General features: G+C 39.5%; 1 protein-coding gene across 1 annotated transcript in view; it reads left to right on the plus strand.

The window, feature by feature from the left end:
• The window catches only part of CYFIP1 (cytoplasmic FMR1 interacting protein 1), a 76,045-nt gene that overhangs the window by 30,368 nt on the left and 28,205 nt on the right, over positions 1-17,472 (plus strand). The window contains exons 13-22 of the mRNA XM_033053449.2: positions 840-965; positions 1,245-1,411; positions 3,182-3,329; positions 5,169-5,322; positions 6,528-6,684; positions 7,221-7,317; positions 7,708-7,784; positions 7,881-7,989; positions 8,573-8,692; positions 11,592-11,791. Coding sequence (XP_032909340.1) covers positions 840-965; positions 1,245-1,411; positions 3,182-3,329; positions 5,169-5,322; positions 6,528-6,684; positions 7,221-7,317; positions 7,708-7,784; positions 7,881-7,989; positions 8,573-8,692; positions 11,592-11,791 — 1,355 coding nt within the window. The remainder of the gene's footprint in view (positions 1-839; positions 966-1,244; positions 1,412-3,181; positions 3,330-5,168; positions 5,323-6,527; positions 6,685-7,220; positions 7,318-7,707; positions 7,785-7,880; positions 7,990-8,572; positions 8,693-11,591; positions 11,792-17,472) is intronic.

Below are 17,472 nucleotides of genomic sequence, written 5' to 3' on the forward strand. Positions count from 1 at the left end.
TGAATCAATGCTGTTAATCTGTTATAGTAGGCAAATTTGTATTGCTGTGTAATCTAGCATTTATGCTAAGGTGGTGTCAACCAGATCTTACTTTGTGCTGAACTCAAACAGTGAGAAAATTGTATTTAAATGTGACTAGGATTTTTCACTTGAGGTACCCTGATGGTTGTATGGCCAGCCTGACACTGCTCAGGAACATTTTGAGCTATGCTTGCAATGACTGAAAAGGCAGTATTTAAGAGAAGTGCATGCTGTGCAGATCATATTGTCACAGATAATACAACTATTTCCACACCTTTCAGCCTATTAAACACAAAATCAGCCCTCCCCCCCAAAAAAACCCCAACAACACAAACCTGCAGTTTTCTGGTTGTGTTTTGAAATCTAAACGTGACTATTTCATCAAGTAGAAAGCTCCTCTTTTTGTATGTCTGATGGATTTTTTTTTTCTTGTGTTCTGAAGTCTTTCTGTGTTTCTCATATGTGAAACAGAGAAGAAACTTTTGTCTGTGTTAACATTTGCACAGTAAAAAAACACCCTTAAGTGCAATACCTGTTAAGTTTCAGTTGCATTTCTTTGCAATAATACAGAATCACTGGTTTTCAGGAAAAGTTTTTAGGAAAATTATTGTTTGGCATTTCCACTAGATAATAGTTTCAGAATTTATGCAAAGTTTGAATATACTACCAAATACTGTTCTTCAAATATTCATGAAAACACTGCAGTATTTCTCAAAGCATGTTATTTGTGTCCACCTGTGTTTTGTGTTTCTCAGGCATTTTTGTTTCTTTTTGTTTCCCCTATCTTTTTGATCCCTCTTCTGCCTTACGAACTGCAGTACTCGTGGAAGCTGGTTCACCCAACGGACAAATATTCTAATAAAGATTGTCCTGACAATGCAGAAGAGTATGAAAGAGCAACAAGATACAATTATACTAGTGAAGAGAAGTTTGCTTTGGTTGAGGTAAGAGAAATGTTTTTCTACAGGGATTTTCCAAAGATTAATTCTATACAAAAGAGAACATTCCGTATAAGCATTTTGCATATCCAGTGCAAAAAGACAACCTGCCCTGTGCTGACTCTGAAATAGCTTGTGTTCCTCCATTCAGTATATAGGAGGAGCAAAGCAAATCTATCCTTTTTTGTTTGTAACTCATTTTTTTCCTCATTTAAAAATGCACCGTTTGTACAAATATGCAAACAAAATAAGAAAAATACATTTATGTGGAGTTTTATTTTGCAGGTGATTGCCATGATCAAAGGTCTTCAGGTGCTGATGGGACGAATGGAAAGTGTTTTCAATCATGCCATTCGTCATACAATTTATGCAGCTCTTCAGGACTTTGCCCAGGTCACACTTAGGGAGCCATTAAGACAAGCCATTAAAAAGAAGAAAAATGTCATTCAGAGGTAGCATTACTGTTTTAATATTTTTCTGTGTTCTTTCCTCCAGTTCTTAGTAGATTAGTTGTAGAATTGCACAGATGTTAAATTTTACTTGTCTAAGCCTGTACTCCCAATCTGTCTGGCATTCATGGTTAGCTTGGTTGGATATGAATTGGAAGTTGTAGAAGTCTGAGGTTAAAAGTGAATGGCTTCAAGCGTGGCTACAGCAGGAGTTCAGGCTGTCCTGAGCCTCTTAGGACTACTTTAGGAAGCCCTGTGTTCCCTGTTGTTCATTTGTATTTTAAGAAAATACAAATAGAGTAATACTGAAAGCAAAATTAGTGTTTGTGTTTTGAAGGTTTCCCTGTCCACTTAATGATTCCAGTGTTTCCTTTCCTTGTGTCTCATGTTTATCCCATTCTCTCTTCTCTCTGCCTCTCTTAGCATTCTGCCTCATTTCTCAGCTTCTGCTGCTTTTGGCTTATTAGCCTTACACTTCTCTTCCAGTGCTCCATCTGTCACTGATTGGTGACATTTCCTGACCTTATTTTTTTGTCACTAATGGTTTGCTTTTAATCTTGACTTGTTTATCATTTGTTTACTCCCACATTTCATTGCAAAGCTCTTAGAGGTGAAAGTCCTTAGCTAATTAGGCTGTTGCTAAATGCTATAACACAAAAATATTATCACAAGCTAAAAATAAATAAATTGCTCCATATTATCAGATTTATAAGGAGAGTCTTTCTGTCACAGGATTTTAATGAAATAGAAAAATATTCCTTTCATACCTGCTCAGATTTGGGATGAGACATTTTCTTGATCATTCAGCATGCCACAGGATATGTCTGACTGTGTTAGTGGCAAGTATCTGAGCTCCAGTTTAGTATTTGGAGCTAAGAGTATGAAGCTGTTTGTATAAATTCAACTCAGTTCTGGAATTTCTTCTGGAAACAGGAATTTGGCTTTTTTTCATTTCAAGCCACCATTGTCTCTCTTTAATTTGGTTAATAATCTACTTTGATTTGATTGAATATTAATTGAATTCACAGTGAATATGTATTCACTGTTACAAATTCAATGTATGAATGTGGTTTGGTTGATCCAGGTCTGGGGTTCTCAACACAAGAAAGATGTGGACCTGTTAGAAAGGGTCCAGAGGCCATGAAGGTGGTCAGGGGGCTGGAACACTTTTGGTATGAAGACAGGCTGGGAGAGCTGGGGTAGTTCAGCCTGGAGGAAGGAAGGCTCTGGAAGGCCTTATTACAACTTGCCAGTACCTTAGAGGGGCTTATGACAAAGAGGGAGGAGGACTTTTTATGCAGGCAGCTAGTGACAGGACAAGGGCAATGGTTTTACTGAAAGAGGAAGGCAGGTTTAGATTAGGTATTAGGAAGAAATCCTTTATTTGGAGGATAATAAAGCACTGTAACAGGTTGCCCAGAGAAGTTGTGGATACCCCATCCCAGAAAGTGTTCAAGGCCAGGTTGAATGGGGCTCTGAGCAACCTGATGTAGTGAAAGGTATCCCTGCCCTTGGCAGGGGGAAAGTTGGAACTAGATTGTCTTTAAGGGCTTTAGACTACCTTTTCTGATAAACAACATGGAGTGGTTATTTTGTGGATGTGTCCTGCTTGAAGACATTGGTGAAATTCTTTGTTCTGGGTTGGAACTACCCTGAGTTTCTGAATGCTGTTGCAAAGTTCCTGTGCTCATGAAAGAATACTTAAAAGAAGTAAAGTGTTCTATCAGGGCACTTGGATACACTGCAGTCTGAAGCTGTGGGAATTGTGTTCAGTGTTTTGCAGGCCATAAGGAAGACAGTGTGTGACTGGGAAGCAGGTCATGAGCCATTCAATGACCCAGCTCTAAGGGGAGAGAAGGACCCTAAAAGTGGTTTTGACATCAAAGTCCCAAGACGTGCAGTTGGACCCTCCAGCACTCAGGTATTTTCCTGTCTGGTGGTTGTGATACCTGTCAACAATTATTGCATGTGGTGTTTTCTTTCTGTTCTTAACTATTTTAAAATTGCAGGTTTTATTGCAGTCTTTCTTCAATGCTAAAAAATCTACTCTGATTTATATTTGCAAAATTATGTGCACTTAATCAAGATCTCTGCCTAGATTGCTGTAATTTTCTACTCTGATACATAATTTTTCCAAATATTCAGTCTCTTTAATTTGATTTTCTGGGAACAAATATTTTCTCATTGAGCTCCTAATGTTTTTAAAAAATATTTTTGAATTATTTGAATTGTTTCCTGACTGACTCAAGACTGACTTTATCTCTGGTATGGTTGGTGAAAGTTTTTTGTTAAATCACACTATTCAGTAGATGTTTAGTAGTTTTAAAATATATTTAAAATATAAATGAATATCTGTTAAAATATGAGAAAGTATATGACTTCTGACAAAATCACTCACAGTGTTAAGTGAATGATAAAGCTGATCCCTAGAATCTAATTTGTCTGCTGCTGCCACTAAAATGAGATATTTCAAATGTTTTCCGTGGTAGTCATCAAAATCCCATACCTAGATGTCCATTCTTGTTACCTCCATGTAGTTTTTATTTCATTTGTGGATTTGTTTGGAGAGTGTATGGTCTGATATTCATAGCTCATCTGAGAAAATGAGGTACTGAGCACTTGGGGTGAAAAATTTAAGGCTACTGTGGTTTGTGAAAACCTTTGTGAATACCTAAAATCTGTGGGAAAGAGAGCACATATGGTTAATAATTTTGGGTAACAAAAAATTACTTAATTTGTCATAAGATTGGTTTAATGAAGATTTTGTTCTGGTAATTGCAGAAAAATTGCTTTGATTTCTGGGGTGAAAGAAAAGGTTAAATATCACCACCAGTTTGCTTCTCCTCTGCTATAAGGGCTTTGCTTCACCTTTGCAATAGGCTGTTTAGAGTATGTGGTTCTGTCTGCTTTTTCTGCTCTTGGGCTGGCATACTTGTCTGTCTGGGTTGACGTGAAGGTGAGAGGTCAAATATATCCATTTTAGATAAATTTTCCTCAGTTTCATGCAGCTCTAAAATGGGTAATTGGTGCTACCTGGAAATCTTTTCTAAATCATTTGATAAGCTAATGGCTCTCTGAGCATCCTCTGAAATGAATGGGAACTTTCCCTTTGCTTGAGGGAGCCCCAGATTGCAGTGATTGTTCTGAACAACCTTTCTGTATGACCTCCTCTGCATGCTTACTGTGCTGCTTTTCATTTTTAACAAACTAACACGTTTTCTCTGCTTCTCTTTCCCGTTCCTTATTTACCCATGTGTTTTTATTAACGGATTCTCTTCCCCTGCCTGCCCCTGTCTGTTGGTTTTTAGCTCTTCATGGTTCGCACTATGACAGAGTCCTTAAACTCTGCTGAGCTGTTGAAGCAGCTCAAGTCTCTGGGACTGGAAAAGCTATTGCATGTGACACACAAGTTTCTGAGGCAGTCCTACATCTATCCGCCTCTTTTAAACTTTGGTGGTAAGACATTACTTATTACTTTTACTTTTTGTGATGATGTGAACTGTTCCACTGCAAGTGGTCTGCTACTGAGTGTCAGTGGAGGTCCCCTTGTCATGGGTAGGCATTTGTGCTGGTGTGTAGGCTAGTGTTGCACCTGTTCCTCTTGCCTCAAAGGCTTTTATCCACACAGTACCAGTTTCAGTTTGAAGTGGAGCAGTCGCTTACTGATAGTAATTCTCAGTGTTGCTCAACTAATGTACCATATGTATTTTCCTTTTTTCCCCTCCCCTTTCCACCATAATTGTTTCCTTTAATGATACAGCTTTACATGGTGAGAACTATGTTAGAGTCCCTCATTGCTGACAAAAGTGGTTCCAAGAAAACCTTGAGAAGTAGCCTTGAGGGGCCCACCATATTGGACATAGAAAAATTCCATCGCGAGTCTTTCTTCTACACTCATTTGATAAATTTCAGTGGTAAGATATGTAGATGATCAGTGTCCAGCTTAGCATGTCCTAACACCTCTAACACGACCTGGAAAATGTTTCCGATTGCCTAAGTCAACTTAACCTTTGGTTTATTTATCAAAAGCCTTGGTCTGTCCAAACTTTTTCTGAGATGGTACTTAGCATTGTGGTGGGATTTTTGCCTTGTTATACGTTTGTTTCTAATGCGTCAAATTTCATATTGTTACCTCCCTTTTCTATTTTCTTTATGTATGTACTTATATAAACAATAAGCCTATGCACATTGAAATTTTTTTAAGGAAGTAGTTTTTGTGTTTTGGGAGACTTTTTGTTTTTGTTTTAAGTACAGAGGAAACAAATTCTCTGTTGTGGTAAATTCGATGTCATTTCACTACTCTTACTATTCAGTTAATTGTAATCGGAAACATGCTGTCCTAAAGAATTCACCTACTGACATTGAGTGTACCTAGTCCTTGTCATCACCATGCTGTGTTGTCTTTCATTTTTGTTTTGCTGCTGGTCTCCTTTACCCTTGGAGAAGGGGGAGCCTGTTAATATCAATCGTAGTGCTGCTGGGGAACAGCGCTGCAAAAGGTCTTCAGAAGGTCTTAGTGTAAAAAGTTTATTCCTGTTTTAGTTCACAAGCCTTTGGGAAAAGAAGGATTGTACCAAGTATTTTCTGGAGAGGTGGGGAGCACACCTCTGGGCCCTTGACAGCATCCTTAGTAGCTTATTTTAATCCTACTTCATGTGTCTGTCTGTCATTTCCTGCCCATCTAATCAACAGAACACATGGAGCAATTCAGTCCTCCGTAGGGGAGGGATGGTACTGGTAGTTCCAGTGCAATTTTGCCTCCTTCACTTGCTACTTCCCAAATTCAGTGTATGACTTTCTTAGCCCCCAGCTGAGAAATTAAACTAGAAATCCCTTTTTACTGGTGTACACAGATTTATGTTTAATTGATAGTCTCGTCCACTTCCACTCCTTTTTTTTCTATAAGGCACCACTTTGGGAGCCAGTGAGGAGTTCAGAACTCTTACGAAAAGTCATGGGCTTTACATTTTGAATTTGCTTTAGATTATTTGGCCTATGTACAGCTCTAGTGACTTGCACCTGCTTTTTTTTGTTTTGCATTACATCATCAGAATCACAGTTGTATTGTACCTGATGTATTTCTATAAGAAGTGTAATTCTCCCTTATTTATTCTGAAAGAAACCCTACAGCAATGCTGTGATCTGTCCCAGCTGTGGTTCAGAGAATTCTTCTTAGAGCTGACCATGGGCAGAAGAATCCAGTTTCCCATTGAGATGTCCATGCCTTGGATTTTAACGGATCATATTTTGGAGACAAAAGAGGCATCAATGATGGAGTAAGACCTACTTGTGCTCTTCCACTGAGTGATTTTTCTTCATGATTGCCATTCCTCATTATATTGTTGCTGCTTTAATTGGTTTTAACAAGTAGTCATTGAGAAGGTATTCTAAACATTAATAAAATTTTTGTCTTGTATTTGCCAATTTTCAGATTCTATGAGTTTTCTCTTTCACATTGGTATCATTGCACGAGCTACATATTTTGCTCCTTGAGCTCTCCTTACTTAATCGCCAAAGATGTCAAACATAATGTATAGTGGTAAAAGCCTAGTTCCATTTTGATGGACAGCTACATGTAGAAAACAAGTTTTAGACTTCAAACATATCTACACCTTTTCTTGAGCCAGCAAATACTTTCTTAAAGGAAAAATCAGGATCCTTTTTATATAAACAAAAAAGAAAAAGATCCTACTTTCATGAGCTACTTGTGAAGTACAATATTGACTGGTTTACATCATCTTGGCTGCACCATCCTAAAGAATCACGACTTTTATACACATGTAACTCTCATGTTTTATTCTTTTTCTTGCAGGTATGTTCTGTATTCTTTGGACCTTTATAATGACAGTGCTCATTATGCACTTACCAAATTTAAGAAGCAGTTCCTCTATGATGAAATTGAGGCAGAGGTAAAGTAACCTTATCTACTGGAGAAAAATAATCCGTTCCTGAATGTGAAAATCATCCTAAAGGGCAAGGCCTTTGTAAGAGATTCAGAACAGCTGGAGATAACAGAAAAACTGGGAAGGGCAAACCAGAAGATGAGTAACTGGTTGGGTGATCTGTTGTGAGGAAACCTGTAGATCAGTGCAAAAATGCCTCACATTAATGCTGAAAATTGTAGACCTGTGCAAAAATAGCTCACGTTAATGCTGAAAATTGAATGACATCTTCTCTTGTGCTGGGGAATTTGAATCTATTATCTTTCTTGACTATGTTTGATAAACAGTGGGAGGTCTTAGATAAGCTCTTTTTAAAATTTTAAGTATCTCTAAACATATGATATTTTTCTCCCCAAGGTAAACCTGTGTTTTGACCAATTTGTCTACAAGCTGGCAGACCAAATATTTGCATACTACAAGGCAATGGCTGGCAGGTAACTGTTCCTTCCACTATAAGAGTTTTTCCTCACACTTTTCTGCTGTGCTTTGCTGTTTAGTATACCTTAAGCATTGTCTTCCTTTGTTCATAGCCTGCTTCTGGATAAACGCCTACGTTCAGAGTGCAAGAACCAGGGAGCAACCATTCAGCTGCTGCAGTCCAACCGCTATGAGACACTGCTGAAACAGAGACATGTTCAGGTGAGTTAACTCCTACTGTGTTCTTTTTGAGTTGCTTGGCAACTTTCCAGTCGTGTTGATTTATGTAGGTAGACAAAACTCATTTTGTGCTACATGTCTGTCATCTCAGTAGCATAACTGAACATTTGAGATCTGCTTTTTTTGTTGCATGAAAGTGTAAATTAAGGAAAAAACATTAAAAGATCCCATTTTAATGCAAGTGTCTGTTGCAGTAAAGAAAACACAAGCCAAATAGGAACGCCATGGGTGGTAGTGTTGTCTTCCTAGTTGTCTTTCACCAGTGTTTAATATGTTGTTGGCACAATGTCATGGAAATATAAAATGCTGATATAAGTACTTAAACGCAGATGCAATGTGTACTTTTACTTCTTTTTGTGAGAATTGGGATGCAAATTGTAGTACCACATTTGCTCATGAATTTATAAATTTTGTCCATCTGCTTTGTTTCAGTGTGTTTGGGATGCAAGTTCACAAAGTGAGAGTCTGTTAATCTGTGGAGTCTCATAGTCCTTGTACAGTCTTGTCTTGTAATCTTGCTGTCAGTTCAAAACCTTCCAGCCTGTTTTCCTTTGTTTTTTGCTAGCTCCTTGGTAGGTCCATAGACCTGAACCGCCTGATCACTCAGCGCATTTCAGCAGCCATGTACCGGTCGATGGAACTGGCCATCGGCCGGTTTGAAAGCGAGGATTTGACCTCCATCGTGGTGAGTGTTGTGTTGCTGTTTTGCCAGATCACTGACACAGCAGTTGAGGTGAAAAAACCCCAAACCTACTGCAGCTGAGGGCCTTAGGAGTAAAGTGAGGAGAAGACATATACTTGGAGCTGTAAGGAAACAGGGAAAGCAATCACCTTGTGATTTGAATTTTTGTAAGCTCCCACTTCTGCCCATGCCTATAGATAAATTGCAGATCAGAAAACAACCTTGTGCTTGGTAGAATCATAATTCATTTATTCATTCAGGGAATTTGGTTATGTGGCATGACAAAAATATTTTTTTTGTGGAGGAATGAGATCTGACTTGTGCCTATGAAAGAAGAGCATCTGTGCAATATTGAGGTGTCTTTTTGAGTTAGTGTCCTGACTAAAATGCTAAAACCCAAATTTTCTTTCAAGACAGCAGGAATTTGACAAGTAAATCTGTAGTCAACAAGAAAAATATCAGGCACATTCAGTTCTGCAGGAATGAAAAATAAATTTAAAATTGCGCAAAAGAGTTTACTATTCTTTCTGTAATAAGATTTTTGCCAGTGACATTTGTTGTGAACTTAACTATATTGGTTTAATTTCATTCTTTACTGAAGAGAAATCAAATACTGAGGCCACAGAGCCCCATGACTTCTGAATACTTGGTTTTATAACTTTGAATTATTGAAATGTAGTTTTTCTTTGTTTTTTCTTTGTTATGTGCGTTCTTGGTGCTGAGTGAACAGAAACCATCAGTGATGTGTTCCTTAGGTTGCAGGGTCTCATTCTTTGAGTAAGAAAGTGACAGAACTAGGGGTTGTCCCTTTACCATGCTCCTCATTTTTTGTTTTTTGTTTGCATTGTTTTGTTTGGGCTTTCTGGTGGTTTTTTTTTCTTGTGTTATGCAAAATATTTTCTGTTGAAAACTGGTTAGTTTCCTCAGCAAGAAACTGCTCCTAACAGATTAAGTAATCTGTAATTCCTGCTTTTTTTCAAGCTTAATAAATGAAATTAAGGTATTTAAAAGACTGAGCTATTTTTTCCCCTCAGACTGGACTTACAGTAGTTTCACGAATACAAGCCGCACGGATTATAAGCCGCACCCCCGGTGCCTCGACAATGTTGCTGTCTTTGTCAATAGATAAGCCGCACCCCGAATATTAGCCGCACTTTCGTTCGTAGCGAGAATCCGTGCGCAGCTTTCACAAATTGGCCAATTAGTAACAGGATCGCGGCATAGCGGGCTTTACTGGCTCGGGGCGGGGCCAGGAAGGCTCGGCCCGCTCATGGTGGCCGACGGGGCCGGGTGGCCCAGCTCAGCGCCACGGCTCGGCGGGGCTGGCCGGGTGGTGCTGCCGCCGCCGCCGGGCTCGCTGGCCCCCCTCTCCCGTCAGCACCGCCCCGCTGCCGCGTTCGCTAGCCCCGCCGGCGGGCTCGCCGGCCGCGCCGCGCCGCGTTCCCCAGCCCCGCCGCCGGGCTCGCCGGCCGCGGCGCGCCCCGTTCCCCAGCCCCGCCGGCGGGCTCGCCGGCCGCGGCGCGCCCCGTTCCCTAGCACCGCCGGCGGGCTCGCCGGCCGCCCCCTCCCGTCTGCACCACCGCCGCGTTTCCTCGCCCTGGCCGGCACTGCAGGCCCCCGCACCGCCGGGCTCCCCCACGCTGCTGGCCCCGATTCTGCTGGGCTTCCCCCGCTGCCAGGCAGCCCCACCCGTCGGCCTTCCTGCTTCTGCCATGCTCCCCTGCACTGCTAGCCCCAGTTCTCCCGGGCTCCCCCGCCCTGCTGGCTCAGGCTCTGCCGCCCGCCCCCCACACTGCAGGCCCCGCCTCTGCCAGGCTTTCCCACCTCAGCCGGGGCCGACCGGGCTCCAGCTTGGCTTGGGGCTGCCGCGGGCTCTCACTTCCGTGTTGGCAGCTTTTAGAATTTTGTCAATGTATTAGCCGCCCCGGAATATTGGCCGCACTTCCGGGTTTCCACCAAAATTGTGGTCAAATTGGTGCGGCTTGTATTCGTGAAATTACTGTAATTCTGTAATAATAATTGTAGTGGTTTTTTTTTCCTTGAACTAACTTGCTCACAGGTTTAAAATTCCTTTGAAATATGGAGCTCTTAAATCAGAGGGCAGTTTATGGGAAGACAGTAGTAGTTCGATACACAGCTAGAAAAAGCCACTGGATATTTCTTCAGTAGGTCATTGCACAATAATCTTTAAAAGCAGTGCTTGGATTTCTTGGAAGTGAAGGTTGGGTTCTTTGTGTTTGGTGTTTTCCATGTCTGATGTCAGATATGTAGTTAATTTATTTTATATTATTTTAAAGGAATTGCCAGAACAGATACTAGAAATTTCTTGTCAGTAGGAGAAACATTATGAAATGCAGTACTCATGTATAGTCATGTAGCCTGCAGCTAGTGATTTTGTGGATACCTTCACAACATTTGTAAATGTCTGATCTGGTCTTTCATTGGTACATCTTTCACTGGAGTAGAGCATGAGAAGGATTTATGGTGGATGTGATGTTATTCCTAACATTAGCACTACAATAGCTCACCAGTTACTTTACTGAGCAGAATTTGCTTTGTGATTGCTTGTAAAGTAGGAAATGCAGAAAGGTGCTTTTAGCCTGTGTCTGACCCCACTTAAATATTGGAGTTTTAAGTTTTGCTCAGTGGAGGAATTGTTGGTACAGATCTGTGTTTGAGAGCCATCTGCATCTGAATACCCTTAAAGTCTCAGATGGAAAAAGAAACAATCCCAATGATTCTTTCCAGCCCTTATTGTCAAAGTAAGAGGCTGGGAGAAAATCAATTGTTCATTTTAACTTCTTTTTAGTCTTCTCTTCCCTCAAGGTTATTTATGTGCTTTGTTCAGTTTCTCCACTTTATTAAATGCATCATTCTTTTTCTTTCCCCTTGTTTTTTGTAGGAGCTGGATGGCTTGATAGAGATAAACAAAATGACTCACAAGCTTCTGAGTAGATATATGACCTTGGACAGCTTTGATGCCATGTTCAGAGAAGCCAACCACAATGTTTCAGCCCCTTACGGCAGAATCACTCTTCACGTCTTTTGGGAACTCAATTATGATTTCCTTCCAAACTACTGCTACAATGGATCTACTAACAGGTTAGCAAGGCAGCTTTTTTATTTGCATCTTTTTATTTGTTCTACCACCCTTCTGCAACTTCCTTCCTAGCAAGTGCTGACAAGTTCATCTCCATTCATTTAGTGTTTTCCACTTCTAAGGCTTTACTTGAAATAAAGCAGCATGAGTCATTTTACCAAGTACTGTTAAATGTATGAAAGCCTGTTATTTGTCCACAATAGAAGGCAAATGGTACCACAGCATCCAAATTCTGACATTCTGATGACGTAGTTATAATATGCTAAAAAACAGAGAGTGTCAAAACACTGCTAAGTGCATATCAGGAAGGTATTTTGAAACGAGATCTTTGAGTGTGAGATGACGGAAATAAAATTATATTCCTGATTCTATGCTAATGTGAAGAAAAAGATTGCTTCCTGGAGAAGGGAAGAGTTCAGTATTCACTGCAAACTGCAACTGCAGCCTTTAAGGAGAGTGAGTAATGGAAATAGAAAGGGGAAGATAGGATCTAAGGTTTGAATGAGGGGGAAGCACAGTGCTCAAGATTTTGCATATCTGTGCATCCTGCTCATGTGCTGTTTTTAGGATTTGTGTTACTTTTAGTCTTTACTCAGGTTTTGGTTAAAGCCCTGTGAAGTGACAGTAAAGTGATAGTGAATATTGAGCTGTAGGAAGAGGAGGAAGCCTGTTCTCATCTTTTACTGTCTCCTTGGAGAGCTTTCCTTGTCTGACATGTTCTGTGATGATTATGTTATATTTTAGTTCCAAGATTCTGTCTGCAAAGAAAAAAAAAAAAGTGGTTTTTATTTTGTGGCAAAGTTTTACCCGAGAAACTTCTGTTACAGGAATCTGTTTGCACAGGGAAGTTGAATGCATTTCCGAGGGAGCTTCTGTGCTCTGATACTTCTGGAGTTCAATATTGGAATATTCAGTGTGCTGTATTAAGAATCATATAAAAATGTTGATGAAATGCTATTCTTCCACCCATCAGCTTTATTGAAAGACATTCAGTAGTAGTACAGTTTAGTCTGTGTTCATTCTGGCAACAAGGGCTGATGTATTGCAGACCATGGCACTTGTGAAGTGAGTGTGAGGTGCCAAAGGACATTAGCAGGATCCTGTAACACTGTTGTTGATCTGTTTTTAAAATTTTACACAATAATTGAGTTAGGCAGCTTGTTGGGTAATTAATTCAGGATAATTAGTTTAGGAGATGTTAAAGGGAGACAGATCTTAGGCAGTATGTGTACCATGTGTCTAATTTCATCACAGAAGTGTTTTGGTTTCAGTCAAAAGCAGCAGTGCGGAGAGAATTAATGTATGTGTTGCACATACTATACAATGCCCTTTGATGTCTTTGGTGAGAGAGAGAACAGGAAGTTTTTGGCCTTTTTATAGTCCTTAAGCATGTTCATTACTGCCTTGCTGTTAGCATGAGCTTTAAATTGATGGGATCTCTCTGCGTTCAAGTGTACAGATTGAGTCCAAACACAGGAGTACACAGAGAGGAGCTGTGTGAGGGATGCTGGTTTAATGTTTGACTCTTGATAGGTAATGTCTTGCATGAAGGTTCTGTCTAAACGAGGGAAGAAAAGTAGCAATTAAAGCTGGAAGAAAGAGAAATAATCATGATGAAAAGCAGAGAGGTTACTTGGTGGTGTGAGGGGCTGGAGGCAAAGTTCCCAGAAAATGTGTCATACCTGTGGCTTGTCATCTTTTCATTTGACAGCTTGGTATAAGGGTTCTTCTTCTAAAGTTAGTGTTTTGGTCAGATAAACTTATTTCCAGTACCTTTTGAAGCTCGATATCCCAAGAATGCTTGAATGTGATAATTTTGTATATCTGTAAAAGAGTTCAACTATTTAGAAACCCTGCAGGTTTAGTTCATAAGCTAAAGCTCTTCGTGCAGAAGTGCTGAAACACATTGCATGTTGAATTATTTGGGACTTGGGAAATTTTTGTTTATATCTGATAATGTACTGAGATTAAACAGTGAGGCTGCTATTAAAAGATTTAGCAATTTAATAATTGGAGTTGCCATTTATCTCAAATTTAGTCTCACTAATGCTGGCCAGCTGCACAGACTCAGGGACAACAGTTTGTGGAGAAAGAATGGGGAGATGAGTGAGGGAACCTTTGCAGATGGGCCTTAGCAGTGAAATCCAAGGGTGTTTTTAATCCATCTGTTGACCATCATGAAAGAAAGGAAACAAATATTTGGATGGTGCTCAAGCATATGAGGTTATCTAGATTCAAATGACTCAAATACAACTTCCACATTTTTATTCTTTGTTCCTTTTCCGCTGTCTATAGTGTCCCTTTTTTTGCCTTATTTTCTTTACTGTTTCTAAGCTGGTCTTTTTCTTCCTTGACAGCTTGTTTTGTATTAAGGACTAACAGAGGAGCAAGTGTGAGACAGCCTTATATTTATTTGAATTGAAGATTTTCTGTGCTTTCTTGACACAAATGATACAAGCTTTTGGAGACAGTAGTCAAACTAGTAGCTCCATCTCCTTTAACACATTACCCAAATCTGTGTTCTCTAGTATAAATTCATGTGTATAGCACTCTTCCAAATGTAATACGACATGTTTCGTCTAAGGATACAGATTTGCCACAGAAGGAACAAAAAGACCAGCTTTTTATTTTTCACTCTTCCTGACTGCCTCTCCCGCTTTCTTTTGCAATCTTGCTCTCACACTGCTTTTGAGACTGATTTTCACGAGAGAGCAGCTGTGTCTTCTTGTATTGCTTATACTGACAGTCACTGTTCAGAAAAATTTTCAGCCCTTGCAGATACTGCTGGAGCTAACCTGAAAAGTAGCAGTGAAAAACATCTAGTTTCTGCTACAAAGAGCCAAATGGTGTGGGGGATATCAACTCATGCAAAGTAGGGGTGACTGTAGTCAACTACCTTTCCCCTCTTAAAAAAAAACAACCAACCAACCAAAGTCTTTCTGCCAAATGGAAAAGTGACAGCAATGGATTGATAGATCTGTTACTCTCTCATGCACTGTTTTCCTTGCTATTTCCTCTGTTCTCTCCATCTTGGCATCTGTGTTTAAGAAGGGTGAGTCAGATCTAGTGTTCCCTGAGAGGAGGTGTAGGGCTACCGGTAGTTCTGTTAGACAGGACAAACTAATTTGAGAATGCTGGAATCAAAGAGTGTTCATACCAATTAGATGGGGAAGTGCAGAGGAACACTTTCTGTAGGAGCAGGGAGGGAAGACTGTCATATCTTATTACTCTAAGATGAAGCTCAGAAAGTTTATGAATGAGGTTCGTCTGACCTGGTGCCTGCAAGGCATTGACCAAAGTGGTCTCTTTCACTTATCTTCTTAAGTAGATTATAATAATTAAAATCATAGAATAATTTAGATCAGTTTGTGAAGTGCTCACTATGAACTCCTTCCTAGTAGGTATCACAGAAAAACTAATTTAAATTATTTGATCCCTAAAATACTTACTTGTTTTAAGGCTCATGTTGTCCTCTAGCAATTCACTTGCAAAGCTTTGGTAAGCCAGAAGGCTTTTCATCTGCTTAATCTACTTTGATTGCTTACAACCTGTTCTGATTAAAATGGATAAATTGCTGTGAGACCATCAACACTGATTAAAAATGAAACTGATTATCTTGGAGTATGCTGAAACCTATATCCAGTCAGTATCCAGGGGAAAGTAAAGATTTGCGTAGCTTTAGCTTTGGTATTCAAAGAGCTTCAGTCCTTCAAAGACATGTTCCTCTTTCTTGGAAGAGGAGCAGGAGGAAGCCAACCAGCAGAATGTCAGAAAGGAGCACACACACACGTGTGGACATTGAAAAAGTTTGAAGAACAGTAGATGGTGCTGAACTGTAAGGTTTCCATATAACCCTTAGTTTTTAGGGAAGAAATTTCTAATACTTACCTGAATGGTATGTTGGGATTAGTCACATACCTTCTAGGATGATGCACTCCATAATTTAACAAGTGACTGTTACCTTTTGCCTCTATTTCCTTACTCCTTTGCTTCCTCTCTTAGCCTCTTTCACCCAAGAAAGTATAAGCAAGTGTGTCTGCTTCAAGTCTTTAAGAAAACTATTAAGACTATTTTGCTACTATTCTGAAGCATTAGAGATAGAGAAACCCCCAAGTGTGCAGAGGAACACTGGGAAACACACAAGAGTTACTTGGGCATTTACTTGCACTGACTGGTTTGCTCCCAAACAGTAATTATATTGTAATTGAAATATATACACACAGTAATTTTTTGAAAACTCTAAGAATTATAGTTACAGAATCATGGGATGCACCCACTTACATGTTGAAACACTCCTTTCCTCGTGAGTGTGATAACAAATCTGCTCTTGCCAAATACAGCTGCACGCTGAAACCCAGTCTTATTTCAAATGACATGGCATCTCTTATGATTTCATTTTAGAGATTCTCTTAGGGCTTGAAAATTTATGTCAGTTTAAAAAGGAATGGGATTTGGAGAGGAAAAAAAGAGCGAATAGAGTAATCTCTGTCACTCTGCGCATGTTGCAGATTACTTTGAATTCCATCAAATGTTTGCATCGTCTCTGGCGAACTCATTAATGAAATGTCTGCAGAATACAGATTCAAGCAATCTCTCTCCAAGGAGAGTTTTCAGTTTCTATGTAAGTGAGAGAGAAGGGGAGAAACATGTAAACAGAGGAAATATAAATGTAGGGAGATCTAAATAGTATATATAGTATCAAAAATAATGCATATAAATAAGGTTTTTTTCCTCAAAAGCTCTAAATGCGAATTCTTTCTGGGCTACAGCAAGTACAAGTATTTTTGGGAAGAGTGGCTAAACTATGTATGAACAAGTAGCTGTACCTATTTTTGAGAAGGTTAAAAATGCAGAAAATATTGTTCTGAAGGTCTTCACAAGAATGATTCAGAAATACAGTGGAAATAATTGTAAGCAACATGGTGCAATTTATATTGGTCTGGATGAAACAGTTTTTAATTAGCATGGCTGTTTTTGTTTTTAGCTAGAAGACAGATATATTAAAAATAGAATGTCTCTGTTCTTTCTAGGAAGAATTAATAATGAGTAATTAATTTTGTGTGCTGGTGAAATGTAAATACTTTAAACAAAAAAAAATCAATATATAATTGTACATTATGATACTGTAATGTAAGGCAAGTTTTCTATTCTGAAACATTTTCCTAGATACATTTGTTTTGCTCAGGTATGACTCAGACCAGCCTGATACTATACAGCCATTTGATGTACACTTCTTGAAAAGCTGTTTTCCCTCTGCTGTGCGTATACAGCTTTGCATCATTTACCAATAAATCCTTTTTAATCAAGGTAAAAAAATAAAGTAGCCATCCAGCTTGTAAGCACACATCCCCCAATAATTTTCCTCTGTTTAATGAAGTTAAGCAGAATTAAAATTGTAGTAGATATTGATTAACTTCTTCCTGCACTAAAACTGTGGTGCTACCAAATAGCATTACACAGTTAACAGGGAGGAGGGAGATTTGTGCTGCTTGTTCACAAGAGGACTGGTCAGTCTCGTGCCCTCATTTGTGAGTGGGAGGATGGATCCTGTCTTTGGCAGTGCTCCATACCTTTGTAGTTATCTTGCCATCCTCTTGACAGTATACAAAGGTAAAGCTAAGCATGATTTGTATTGGTACATGCTCACACTGAAGTATGATCAAACTTTTGAAACACTGATTTT

Source organism: Catharus ustulatus, chromosome 2, assembly GCF_009819885.2.
Source record: "Catharus ustulatus isolate bCatUst1 chromosome 2, bCatUst1.pri.v2, whole genome shotgun sequence".
NCBI classification, from domain to species: Eukaryota; Metazoa; Chordata; class Aves; order Passeriformes; family Turdidae; genus Catharus; species Catharus ustulatus.